The sequence below is a fragment of the Paramisgurnus dabryanus genome, chromosome 15 (assembly GCF_030506205.2).
Source record: "Paramisgurnus dabryanus chromosome 15, PD_genome_1.1, whole genome shotgun sequence".
Lineage (NCBI taxonomy): Eukaryota > Metazoa > Chordata > Actinopteri > Cypriniformes > Cobitidae > Paramisgurnus > Paramisgurnus dabryanus.
In genome coordinates this window covers 2,174,159-2,188,862 of record NC_133351.1, presented here as the reverse complement: position 1 = coordinate 2,188,862, position 14,704 = coordinate 2,174,159, and the positions used below count along the sequence as shown (strand labels likewise).

Sequence of the window (14,704 nt, the reverse complement as noted above, 5' to 3'; positions counted from 1 at the left end):
TGTCGTTTGCTCTAACTGATTTGCTAAAAATAAAATGGGACATTCACACAGGGCGCCAGCGTTACCGCTTCTCATTTACTTTGAATGGGTGACGTCATGCATTGCCAAACTGAATTGTGGATCCATTGGTGTCGCGTCACTGCTGTTGCTTGCGGCAGAAGTTGAACATTTCTCAACTTTTCAAGCGTCAAAGCGTGCGTCAGCCAATCAGATCACCTTATGCAAATAATCTAGTTCAGAGCAAACCAATTACATTTATGCAAGACTGGAGAACAGAGTAGCATTTGTTGCGGCCACTGTGATTGGCTGTTGGCCACGCTTCAAACGCGCCCTCCGTCAAGTGTTAACACTGGCGCCCTGTGTGTAATGTACCGCAATAGAGCGCCAGCCTATCAGATTGTCGTTATAAATATTTATGTTGTTATTCAAAACAAAATGGCTTGTTTTAATTTCTGGTCAATGAATGGGATACACTGGTAAAGCACATACAGGATGATGATGTACTCAAGGCCAGGCAATAAACATTATGACCATGATTTCAGTGGTAACAGAAAACTAGTGTGATAGAATCCATTGTCTGTAATCTGTCAAGTTCAATGTCATGGGCACACATCCCAGGTGATACTGGTAACTGAATATCAGATAGAGATGTTTACATGGAGCAAACTCACATCAGTAACACGCAACTGGAAAATTACCACGTGAAAGCTGGACCGTCAACGCTCAAATAAAAAATTAACCAACTCCTCTCTGTGTCTTTCTGCCCACAGCAACAGGAACAGGACCCTACTAACCTGTACATATCTAACCTGCCGCTGTCCATGGATGAGCAGGAGTTAGAGGCCATGCTGAAGCCCTTCGGACAGGTCGTTTCCACACGAATCCTGCGGGACGGCAACGGAGCCAGCCGAGGAGTCGGATTTGCAAGGTCTGAACTGAGACTAACTTATCGAGATGTGTTATGGTTAACCTCATTCTTCCTTTTGAGGTTGATTTTCACTGAGTAAATAGCATGATGCTCTAGTGAGGTTTATTAGGGCTCTAAGACATACTGGAAAGCCCCTGAGGTTCACACAAACCTTTCAGACGCTCCCTGCTTTTTTAATGTCAGTCAGAAAAAACAACAACGACACAATAAAGATAATAAACTCTCAATAAACAATATGACATGTGAAATGTTTGTAAAACATAATTTGGTTTTGATTCTGATCACACTTAAAGGTGCAGTGTGTAATTTTTAGAAGGATCTCTTGACAGAAATGCAAAATAATATACAAAACTATATTATCAGTGGTGTATCATAAAGAACCGTTATGTTTTTTTTTTACCTTAGAATGAGACGTTTTTATCTAAATACCCAGAGGGTCCCCTTACATGGAAGTCGCCATTTTGTGCCGCCATGTTTTTTACAGAAGCTCTTAACGGTCAAATTTTTTACTAAGTTATCTTCAACGGTGATATGTTTGTCCTGTGGCGGCTACCGTAGCTTCTCTATGCATTTCAAAAGTGAAGGGTGAGCTTTAAACTGAGTTTTTGGTTGCAATTTGCAACCTCACCACTAGATGCCACTAAAATTTACACACTGCACCTTTAAATGAAAAACAAGATTAAATAATGCAATAATTAAAACTCTGTATGAAGTTTAGTTTAGGGTTGCAAAATTTCAGGAATTTTCAAAGCTGGAAACTTTCCATGGGAATTAAAGGGAATATATGGGAATTAACAGGAATATATGGGAATTCATTGAAATACGCTGGGAATTTGAAGAAATTGCAGAATTGCAGGTATTACAGGGAACAGGAAAATGTAGTTAAAAAAAAAAATCTTGCAACATAATTTTGTTTAAAAAAACAAGATTTAATGCAATTTTAGTTGAATTTCTACCATGCACATTCCTCAATCACATGCATGCACACTGCATTCTGAAGGGACATTGAGGCCACACCCCTTGCATGTACTTTCATTCTTTTATAACATGAACCGATCATTTCTTGAAGTCAGTAAATCAGATATCTAAATGTAAGCTAGCACTTTTTCATTGAACATTTATGAGGCTAGGCGAGCTATTTGGTAGCTAGCTGAAGCTGTGATGCTCTTTCTTCCACATTCTGCTAGCCAGTTTTCTGTTACTATACAGAAATACTGTACCACCCAAAAGTTTGGACAAATTAATATTGTTAATGGTTTTGAAAGAAGCCTCTTATGCTCATCAACCCTGCATTTATTTCATCAAATAAATCTACATATTGATGAGCATAAGTATCAGTATTCTTCAAAATGTGTATTACCTTGAATATATGTCTGCATATGACCAAACAAAATGTTAATTTATGTTTGTATGTGATATAGTTTATATACATTTCACAAAATGTCCAAATAATCCCATAAATTCCTCTTAAGTTTTCAATTTGGAATATTTCCAAAATTCCCCTGATTAAGTTCCCATGAAATATTTCTGGAAATGTAAACTTTCTGCCATTTTGCAACCCTAGGTTAATTACGTATAATACAAACTATTATACTACATAAACGGAAGGAAGATTTTTTGTTGTGTTATTGAAATTAAAAGCAGATGTGACGTGAAGCATTGATGCCACTGTCAGTAATTCAAGTGTGTGTTTATAAAATTTGTTTACAAAAAGTTTGTATACAGTTATTGGAGGAACAACGTTTGTATATGTAGGAAGAGAAAGAGAGAGAGAAACCATGAATTCTAGAGTTATCAAAGTAAATTATCAGCAAAATCTTTAAGAAATTATCTTAAAATAAGTCTCACATAATTTCACTGAAAAAATGATTCACTCAATTTACTCAATTTATTTAAGCTACATTTAAACCAAAAAATTTAACAAAACAAAAAAACTTTTGTTTAAATGTAGCTTAAATAAATTGATTGCGACCACTTACCTTAAAACAATTGAGTAAATTGAATGAATAATCTTTTTCAGTGTAGGGTCTGTTTATACCTGGTATTAAGATGCGTTTTGTCCATCGAATGACATGTGGACGAGAGAGACACATTCACGTTTACACCTGGCGTTTTAATCTGTCTCTTTTGTCCACTTTTGACCGCTTCTGTCCCGATTACTGAGTGGGTGGTCTGTGGGCGAGTTGTTTATACACGAGCGGCAGAAATGACAGGTTTAAATTGGCCCTATAACTAATATTATGTCAGAGTCCACTGCTTGTGTTGTTAGTAAACATCCTCCACAGTATTTTGTAGATGTATATGTAAGAGCTTTCTTTGATATTTCAGAGCAATCGATTAAATAAGCTCGCACAACTTTTATACGCTCGCAAAATGAAACAAAGATAAAAGTGGCGGAGCGCAGCAGCTTTAGTTTTATTAATAAAAGCCTACAGATCGCTCTGAACACCGTGTGTTTGTGCTAAAAGTCATGTCCAATGTAAAAACATTGTGCTCTATACATCAGATTAGATCGATAGACGATCTTTTGTGGCTGCTCGAACACATTCGACCACATGCACGTCTAGACCACAAAAGCAATCCGGTTGAAGGCGTTTTCGACGACCTCTGAATGTATTCGAAAGTAGACGAGCTCGAAACGTTTTGATCCAATTAACCAAAATGCATCTTAATACCAGGCTTAAACGGTCTCTAAGGGGCTGTCCACACGGAGACGCGTATCACTGTATACGTATAAATTTGTTATCGTATTGGCGTTTCATCCACACGGATCCGGCGTTTTGGGAGACTGAATCCGCTATTTTTTGAAACCGGGTCCTAAAGTGGATAAATCTGAAACCGACACCCTTGCGGTTTCGTCTGTACAGCCAATCCGTATATTTTGTGAAGCAAAAACGTCATCACGTGTCGGAAGCGTCCCACGTAACAGCAACAACAATAACGGCGGACTACGTGATTGTGTTCGTGCTACAAAAGCTACTAAAGCCTAATAGCTTTATTACAGCAAAATCTATTGCTTCTATGCAATTGTGGTGACCAACTAGCGATAATGGACAACACCATACGTTGGTTATGCGCATGCTCAAAGTCTTCTTCTCCGTGTATAGTGTATATCTGTGGCAGAATTACAGCGCCCCATACAGGTCCGGCATATATACTACACCGCTTTCAGTCGGTTTCAGTGGTTTCGTGTTTACAGATTATTTTTTTAGAGCAAGGAAAAAAAATGATCGGATAGGGAATGCACCGGCTTCGTGTGGACATAGCCTAAGAGAAGATACAGATGACGGTTTAGATAAAATATTAATAGTAGCCTGCATTCATTTGCATAGACTCATAATAAACACAATATGTTTCTACAGGATGGAGTCAACAGAGAAATGCGAAGCTGTCATCTCGAACTTCAATGGGAAATTTCTCAAAACCCCAGCTGGAGTTATGGGTAAGTCTCTTTGTGTACACATGCCTAATGTCTTTTTTAACTGTTTGCTTGGGCCTAAAGACTCTCTGTACGATCACATTCATTCATTTGCTGGTAATGATTCTCCTTGGATGGGGCTAAATGGAAACAAGCTTTGGGGCATGTGCAGAAGCATTCAGCCGTACCAACATCTGTCAGGATTCAGAAATGCTGCACGAAACGCTTAAACGATAAAAGCTGTGAGAAGTTACACGGTGTTGATGTATCAGTAAAAGCTCATCGATTGGTGTGTTTGGTTTGTGCTTGTGTCATCTTTGTGCGTATTTAAGAGGTACATTGGCCCGCTGTGGCCTCTCTAAGCATTTTAATTGGATTATTAGACTAAAATAGTCTTCGCTGCCAATGACAGAAAAAAAGAAAGTGGATTATAGGAAGACAGCTCCCATATGAGATGTCTGTTCTCCAGGCACCGTGGGAAAGATGATTCATGGCATTTCCTTTAACTCCTTCGGATAAAATTTTATATAAAAGGGTCGGTGACAAAAACGGTTTGGGAAGATTGGAAATTCAAAAATCTTTTCAAAAAAATAGTTTTAAAAGCATGCATCAGGTTTATGTCAATGCACATAGTGTATTTATGTGAATTTTATGCAATAAAAAATTACATTTGCAGCATTTTTAGATTGACTAAGAAGACTGAATGGACTTGAAAATGTCCAATGGTGTAACCGCCAGTTGTGCCAAAGAATAAGAAATATTAAATACTTTATCCACCTTGATGGCAAGTAAGCGTAATCTTCAAAAAAAACAAAAGCATTTCAAAATATAATTTTATTAGTTATTTCTAAATGTAAATTTTAATGCTTTTTTGTAATATTTGTCCTGACATATGCTGAAAACAGCTCTGTTTTCTAAATAATCTTTGACAAATGATGTAAAACTGTATGTAAAAAATCATATAACATTAAACTAGATGATTATATTTTATTCCACTTTTTTATGAATATATTTATATTTTCATTTAAAAAAAATACTAGTTGCACCAATTGAGACAGACCGGTTACACCACATTGACATTTTAGCAATTACTCCCCAAATATTCTTTTAAAATTAAATAAAACCAGAAATTTAAGACTTAATATACGCATAATTAATCTACAAGTTAATTTCGAAATTTTAACCCTTTTACATTTAATTTAGCTATACGGACACAAACTAATTAACATCACGTCGTTGACCCAAATATAAAAGTAAGCGTAATGTGTTTTTTCTTTTTCACGTTCCATGTTTTTTTAACCCCATCCACACACCAGTTTGGTCCCAGAAAATTTCCATAAAACTGGCAGAGAGGCTTCTGTGTCAACCCAAACACGTCCCATAAATGTTCTGGGATTGCTTCCATAAAGAGGATCTAGTAACATTGCCGTAACATTCACAGAAAGCATTCTGTGTAAACAAGATGAAGAAACAATGCCGTAAGGGTTGTGCCGTAGTATGGACGCACGTGAATTCATACAAAGAAATCAGAACATTTAAGTATACAAGTTGAGTCGTAATAAATAAAGTGAAATGACACAGGGAATAAGTATTGAACACACTTTATTTAATACTTTGTAGAAAAAACTTTGTTGGTGATTACAGCTTCTAGACTCCTCTTGTATAAAGAGACCAGTCGTCTGCATTGCTCAGGAGTGATTCTGGCCCATTCTTCCACACAAATGGTCTTTAAATTGAAGGTTCCTTGGGCCTCTTTTTGAACTTTGATCTTCAGTTCTCTTCATAGATTTTTAACTAAATAGTGCAAAGTACAAATATATCAGCTGTAAATAGCAAAATCTAGGCCTACAGTGACGTTAAGGGGTTTTCTTACTTTGTCTCTGTTTCCTCATAGCACCGTCAGAGCCGTTGCTGTGTAAGTTTGCAGATGGAGGACAGAAAAAGCGACAGAGTCAGAATAAATACATCCAGAACGGACGTGGTTGGGCGAGAGACGGCGAGGCAAGACTTGTGAGTGTTGTTCTATTCTTCATGGAGGGTTCGGGGGGTACAGGTCAGCTACCAGCTTATGCTGGATTTTTTAGTAGGGTAATCAAGCTGATAATTTTTAGTTTTTAAATAGTAATTACTTTGTACTATATTACATTTCTCCTTATTATCACATGCAGAATACAGCGAACAATATAATTACAGCACGATACACACAGGGTTTCCTGTCACAGCTGATAATTCAGTTATTCCTTAAGGAATATCTTCCTGTTCATCCATGCTTGAACGGACAGAATTGTAGGATTTTGTTCACACTGTGAACACATACGTTCATGGCTAAATAATGATTTGTGAATATGAAAGTAAGGCCTATTGTATTTGGGAGACCATGATCATATCATATCATTTTTTTAAAGGTGCAATGTGTACAATTTAGGAAGATCCATTGATAGAAATGTAATATAATCTACATAACTATATTATCAGTGGTGTATAAAGACCTTAGATAATGAACTGGATTGTTTTATTACACTAGAATGAGACGTTTTTTATCTACATACACCGCGGGTCCCCTTTCACGAAGTCAACATCATGTTTCTACAGTAGCCCCAAACAAACAAACTGCGCGTTTTTTCACTATGTTTTCTATGCTTTACTATGCATTTTGAAAAGGACAGGTGACCTTTGGACTGAACTGTTGGTTGCAATTCACAGTCTCACAGCTAGATGCCACTAAAACCACCTGATTGCACCTTTAAGTTAATTTGTAAATAGATTTCACACTTACTCCAGACTCGGTGTTAAACCAGATCAGACCGAGTGTGCTTGAGATTTTCTGTGTGTGCAGATGGAAACAAGGCTCTGACTTGCATTTTAATGATCTGCTTTTGGTTAATAGGCTGGAATGACCCTCACATACGACCCCACCACAGCTGCTATGCAAAATGGGTAAGAGACAACACTCGTAAAATATCCTTATCTGCAGATTCACAATGCTAATGTTGTAACACTTATTGGGCAGATCAGGGCATAACATAAAACACAATTCAGTGACTCTAGATCAGGGGTGGGCATTGCTGGTCCTGGAGGGCCACAGTTCTTGGTTTTCACAATTGTTTTTGACGAACGGACCCAAGAGGACCCAAATTATCTCACGTGTGTGTGTCAATGTCCTTTTCCAATCCCCCTCTGTTTGCCAGACCTGTCAATCAATTTTGAATGCACATTTTAGCGATTACCTTAATGTTGTTGTCAGATACCAAATAGTAAAATAAATGGAGTAGTAGGGCAAATTGGTTGCGAGGCTAACAGGGTTTCTTTCTGTCTGATTGGTTGGTGCACATTGGTGCCGTTTGCATTCGGATCCAGTCGTGTTAAAAAAAAAAATTCACTGGTTCGGGTCAGACTCAGGTCTAATTTTCTCGGATTTGTCTCAGGTCGGATCTTTAAAAAAAATAATAATATATGCACGTCGGGTTGTGGTAAAAAGTGATTCTGGTCGGGTATATTCCTGATCTAGATAAATGAACCTTACAGTGGACTTTATGTAGGGGACTCAAAACCTATTGAGCTACCGTCTTGAATAGCAACGAAACTGCAGTAAATCATCTTAAGTAAATTTCACATTGATCCCAGAAAATTCCCATAAAGTTGCCAGCATGCCTTTTGTGTGAACTCAAACACGTCCTGTAATTGATTCTGGGATTGCTCCAGTAAACGGGACCTACAGTAGTAACATTGACGTAACATTTCCTCAACAAAAGGCAGAAACAATGCCTTAAGGGGTGTGAAGTTGTGAGGAGGATGCATGTGTCATCGCAATAACAAGTTATTGTTCAGCTCTTTGACACGGGGGAAATTATTGCCAATGTGAATGAACCAAAATCAAACAATCCTGGACAATTTTTTGTGCATTTTCCGTAATCTGTGTGTAAAAAGGCTTAAGATGCGTGCAGTGCCGTCTTAGAAATTGACCAAAATGTCTTTTAAAGATACTTTTTTAAAATAGCCTCCATGTCAGGAGTGCACCTGCTATGTTTTATATAATTAAATTTTTTTTTTTTAGGCAATGACACATTCTACATTCTAGTTCTGCTATATTGTGAATAAAGTCACATTGCTGTGTATCTGTAACTGTATTCGTATTATACAATCTCTCAATTCACTTCAGTCTGACGTGATGCAGTGCTTACGGGTCCAAACTATCTCAAATGCTATAGGAAAATAATAGAAAAGTCATGCTAATATACACTCGTAGCATAATGCAAAACTACCAAAAACACCCAATCCTAATTTTTTATTTCCATAACAAAAGAGATGACCAGACATTGACTCATGGACATGTATTTTATTATGTATTATTAATATATTGCTGTCGGTGATTCATAAGCCTTGAGAATGCAGTATACACGGAGAGTTTATACTATTTTTGCTTAAATGTGTAATATGAATAAATGGTGCTCATAAACGGCTTTTTAAATAATAATAATAGATAAATAGATGATAATAATAGATAAATAAATAATATCCTATTTTGAAATAAGTGGAGGCTTGGACCCAGAAACAGTATCGCTTACGTCATGACTTAACAAGCGAATTTACAGTCTTGCTTTTTTGATGTGCCTCCTTTCCTTGACTCTCTGTCTTTTATTCAACAGATTTTATCCGACCGCCTACAGTATTACAAACAGAATGATCACGCAGACTCCAATGTCTCAATACATCTCACCTGTGTCCACATACCCGGTAAGATAACATCCAGTTAATATCAGACTGTAACAAGAGCTCAGACATGGATGTATCTAGAAAGTTCATGAAAGTAAAAATTCTGAATAATTATCGTTTAGTTTTTCAGGGTGTGCCAAACCTGTAATACAGGGGTCTCAAACACAAATTGGCTGGGGGTTATTTCTGAGGTTGAAAGTTTAAATCAATAACTAAAAACAAATATAAAACGAAAGTCCATGTTGATTCCAAACCGAGGCTTTGATGGATGGACGTCCAGAGCGTGCACTTTAAACCTATTGTTTTCTATCAGGATGCTGGTCATTCAGCCATAAAAAAAACACAGAAAATACATCATTTTACAGATTTCCACAGGACAATGAACCTCAGAAATCATGGATTGTTAAAATGAGAACGGACATATGACCTAATTTTAAGATAAGAGCAGCACAATGTGTACATAAAATCTGTTTCGTTTTTAGCCTGTGTGTTAATCAGGTCAATGACGTGACGTTAATTATTTTGTGTCCATATAGTTCAATTGAATGCAAAAGAGTTAAAAATAATATTTCTAAATGAATTTGCAGATAACTTGCACACATTCTCTTTTTTGAGGATCAAGTCTATATTTCTGTTTTTATTTCATTTTGAAAGAATATTTGGGGGATAATTGCAAAAATGTCAATGTGGTGTAACCGGTCTGTGTCATGTTGTGTAACTACAGTAGTATTTTTTAAAATGTGGAATAAAATATAAACATTAGGGATGCACGATATATCGGCCGATAACTGCTTATTTTTAATATTATCGGTTATCGGTTTGATAGCAAAATTAGGCCGATAAATGAAAGCCGATAAATGATGGATTATTTCAGTTTGTTGAACCACTTCATTTGCTCATTGCTGGCCATGTGGAGTTTTGATTGGTGCTTTCTGTGACATTGCACAAAGATGACATGTGTTGCGGGCTCAAGAAGAGTATGCTAGTCTTGCCCAAAGACAAGATATCCGCGGTCTGGGAGTTTTTCATTGTGAAATTAATATGAATATTTATCGGCCTATATATTGGTTAACGGTATCGGCCAAAATTTCCATATCGGTGCATCCCTAATAATCATTAAGTTTAGTGTAATATGATTTTTTTACATACATTTTTACATCATTTGACAAAGATTATTTAGAAAACAAAGCTGTTTTCAGCTTTTGTCAGGAAAAATATTACAAAAATGCATTAAAATTTACATTTAGACATAACTAATAAAAAATTTTTATTTAATGATTATGCTTACATACTATCAAAATATTTAATATTTCTCATTCTAAGGCGCAATTGGTGGTTACACCATTTAACATTTTCAGGTCCATTCAATCTTAACTTTCCTTAAAAGGGTGCAAATGTAATTTTTTATTGCATAAAATTAACATAAATACACTATGTGCATTGAAATAAACCTGATGTGTTCTTTTTTTTAAGTTTTTTTAAAAGATTTTTGAATTTCTCATCTTGCCAAAGCGTTTTTGTCACTGACCCAGTCGCCAATTTCTCATGTTGTAAGTATGCTTACTTTTCTTGAAAACACCAATACAATATTTTATGACAACAATTAAGTATACATCTCCAGTTTGTATAGATTTGTCCCATGTGTTTTCTCTGTTATGTCTTTTCAAGACATGAATATTGACTTAACGTGTGATTGACTTGATAATAAGCTATTTACGTGATAGTTGTTTGTGCAAGTATTGTTACAGGAAAACCCCTCAAAGTTGTGTACAAATCTTATTTAGCTAGAAATCAATCGTGCTTCTGTTGATTCGGTCAATGTGCTTAAAAAACTTAAAGTTTTTATTTATGCCTTGCATTTTTTGTAATCTGTATGAATTGGAGATAAGTACTTAGATATAGCACTATATTAGTGTTTTAAAGAAAAGTAAGCATGAGCACATCATTAGAAATTAATGACTAACAGGCTAATAACAAAACTGATTTTATGTACACATTGTGCTGCTTTCATCTCAAATTTGTATGTCCCTTCTCATTTTAACAATCCATGATTTCTGAGGTTTTTTGTCTTGTGGAAATGTGTAAAGCAATGTATTTTCTGTGTTTTAATGGCTGAATTCCCAGCATCCTGAAACTAAACAATAGGTTTACCACGTCCATCCCTCACAGCCTCGTTTTGAAATCAACATGGCTGCGGACTGAATAAAGGCGTATTAGGGATTAAAACAATATAAGGCCAAATAAATGATAGCTGTCTCTATTAAACGCTTGACCCACATGTGTGTTTTTCATGTTCAGGTACAGAATCCATCCTGGGTCACCCATCAGCCATACATCTTACAACATCCTGTAAGTCTCTTTTATCTGTGCTATGTGATTGCCTTTTTTCTCTGTTTATTCATGCTGGACTTTTAGCAGTGTTTGTTTGGGACACATCCAGCTGAACTCCATCTTGACAGAAGGTTTGGGTGAAGTGGACAGAGATGTAAACAGCAATGCAAAGAAACAGTTAGCCTCAGAGATCAGTAATGACTAAGACAGGCTAAGTAACTAGCTCAGCCATATAAATGATTGGGACAAATGTATTTTGAGTGTGTAAGTATTTAAGCAAAACATTTTTATAATCTCAGTGTACTCTACATTATCAGGCACACTGCATCTCAGGCATAGGTCATGAAAATTCTGCTTTTTAGTCTGTGAAAGACAGGGAATTTGACATTTGCCTTGGAATGGGAACTTGTCATTGAATAACCAAAACACCAGGTCCAAAACGTCCTGGCAAACCTTGATTATAAATAAAAGGATCCTGCTAACAAACATTTATTAAAGTGCTAAATTAAATGAACATAAGAGTTAATAAAGTTTGTTTTTTTCTCCCAGGGAGCTGTGATATCGCCCTCCATAGACCACTCCATGTCAATGCAGCCCACGTCCATGATATCTCCTCTCTCTCAGCAGATGAGTCACCTGTCATTGGGCAGCACAGGAACGGTGAGGATCATTACTCATTTATTGTTTTGTGATTTGTGTTTTGCGTTAAAATAAAGGACAAACTCCATGTTAATCTTGAGTGTTTCTCCCAAAGCTAAGTGCACATTAGAAACTATTTTGTTGATCACTTTTTTCACATTGGTTCATGCCAGTTGATCCAAAATCATTTTTTTCTTTCATTTTATTGGTGCATAACAGCACAAGAAATCTTAACTCATTCCCCACCAGCATTTTTTGTGATTTTCACTTCTCTGCTTATAAACTCTTAAATATGTGTATTTTTCTTTAAATATACACATTTTTAAGCAAAAAGCTTAAATAATTGCATTTTTTGTTAAGGAATTTTTTTAGAGATCCGATTCAGAATGATTATCAAAACATACACAGAGTTTAAAATTAGTAAATAACGTTTTAGCTTCAGTTTTTTCATAAATTAGATAATCGCGGTGTTGCAGATTAACATAAAAATTCATCAGGAATACTTTTTTATGCAAATGTTTTCTCTTAATTGACGGAAGAACTCATCAATGGCGGGAAAACCGTTAAATGGCTTCTGATTAGAGCCCTGCACCGGCTTAAATCTCCAGCCCTAACCCGGCCCTGACCCGACGTGTTCAAGCCCTACCCGACCCCAGCCCGACAATGCCTGCAATTTTTTCAGCCCGAACCCGACCTGACCCGAGACCAATATCAATTACTTTTAAGCTCTCTCTCTGACGCGCGCGCTCTTTGATGCGCGCTCTCTCTCGGACGCGTTCTCAAACATAATAAGAGGTGAAGTATAGCTTTAGCCTACAGAAATGCTTATTGCTTTAATGTAGGGAGTTATAATAGCTCATTGTTCACAGTTCATATTTATGATCTTATAGTCCATTTGAAAATTTTTGTACGAACTGACTGTATTCTTCAGAAAGCACTAAATAACTTCCCTTCCCTTACCTGTCGCTGTTCAGTGTGCAATGCATAAATAAAAATTAGTATGACGTTAATTTTTAAAAGTGTGCGAGGTCCGTGCACGTCCTCCGCTAACACAGAAATGGCAAAAAGCGCAATCGGCTAAACGAGCATTAAATATTAATATGACGTTGATTTTTTGTTTTATTAATTTATAGTCACAAAACTTATCAACAAAACATCAATTAAAATTAAGAGACAAATTATATGAAACGAAATTTATTTTAAAGTAGCAAGAAAAACTTAAATTAAACTCGGAAATAATGTCTGACCCATTACAATTCTACCTTCAAATTGACCTTTACAACGCCCTATATGGCGTTTAAAATTATGGTCTATCTTTCGTATTAAGCTAACTAAATTTAAACAAAACATAAACAACATTACAACAATATTCAAACTCAACAATACTCAAACATTAATATAAAACATAACATAGCCTCAGATGCACGCTGTCTCTGCTACACACGCAAACACACACACACACAATGAGGAGAGACGCTAAAATAAGCCCGAGCCCGACCCGAGCCCGGTCTGTAAAAAAAAAAAACGGCCCGAGCCCGGCCCAAATGGGCTTAGCCTGTCGGGCCCCGACGGGCTTGCAGGGCTCTACTTCTGATTGTTTATGCCAACAGCTCTGTTTTTACACAATTTTTCTAATGGTTCCAGTTAAATACAAACACTGAAAATAAAGGACAACTAATAAAAGTCAAAAAACTTTCCTGTCACTGGTCAATGACTTAAATTACAATCTCATTAGCCAACAGCAATTACAAAATGTGTGGATGTAGAACGCCACAACCATTTTTATTTTGTACCAGCTTTACCAACACACCGCAAAATATAAAACTACACGGATTTGCATTTCCCAGAGCAAATATGAATTTTTGCAAAGCAGCACTATAATAATATGAAAAGTTTTGTTCCAAAACGCAATAAATCCATTTTGACACATTTTTGTAAAAATGTGTTTTCTATACCAAGAAAGTAACAAGATGAAAACCATTATTTTCTGTTATAAAGGTTCACATAGCATCTTTAGGTTATAAGAACATAAAAAATTCAAATCCATAATTAGATTTTCAAAGGTTTATTATAAAAATTGATTATCTTTTTTTCCCCACAAAATGCAATAAATCCATGACAAGTTTTTTTTTCAAAATGCTGTAAATCTATTGAATCAATATATAAATGTGCATTTATCTTTGCCATGTTATATTAATTTAGTTGACTATTGGTATAAACAACGGGTATTCTGTGTGTATTCAACACGCTGCCATTGTTGTTTACAGTGCGTGGAATGGTGCGCTGTGATTGGTTAAGAGGATTTATTGCATTCTTCAGAGAAGGAGGACTGGCGTTTATTGCGTTTTGGGGCAAAAAGGGAGAAAAGATGACAGAATAACACGGCGGATATCAGATTTTGCGTGAAATTAAGAATTTACTTTTTAATACTGACCAGATACAATACTGATTTTGGTGGTAACTAGATTTTTTAAAGATGGGGTTTATCGCGTTCTGAAACTAAACTCTTCATATAGTTTAGGGTGAAATGATTGTTTTAAGTTATTAACAAAAATGTGCAGTATGCACAGTGTTGGAGTTCATGCGAGACGCCACGTGATTTCAGCCAACTACTGGTGAATTACCAAATTTTAATGAAACATAAAAGCCACAGAGTATACTGTTTAATTTAATGC

At 36.1% G+C, this 14,704-nt stretch overlaps 1 protein-coding gene across 3 annotated transcripts in view; it reads left to right on the top strand.

Moving 5' to 3' along the window:
• rbms1b (RNA binding motif, single stranded interacting protein 1b) overlaps nt 1-14,704 on the top strand; it is an 80,228-nt gene that overhangs the window by 59,726 nt on the left and 5,798 nt on the right. For all 3 annotated transcript variants that reach the window (XM_065252351.2, XM_065252352.2, XM_065252353.2), the window contains exons 5-11: nt 771-928; nt 4,291-4,370; nt 6,241-6,356; nt 7,234-7,283; nt 8,993-9,080; nt 11,358-11,408; nt 11,940-12,050. In XM_065252351.2, the coding sequence (XP_065108423.1) occupies nt 771-928; nt 4,291-4,370; nt 6,241-6,356; nt 7,234-7,283; nt 8,993-9,080; nt 11,358-11,408; nt 11,940-12,050 (654 nt within the window). The remainder of the gene's footprint in view (nt 1-770; nt 929-4,290; nt 4,371-6,240; nt 6,357-7,233; nt 7,284-8,992; nt 9,081-11,357; nt 11,409-11,939; nt 12,051-14,704) is intronic.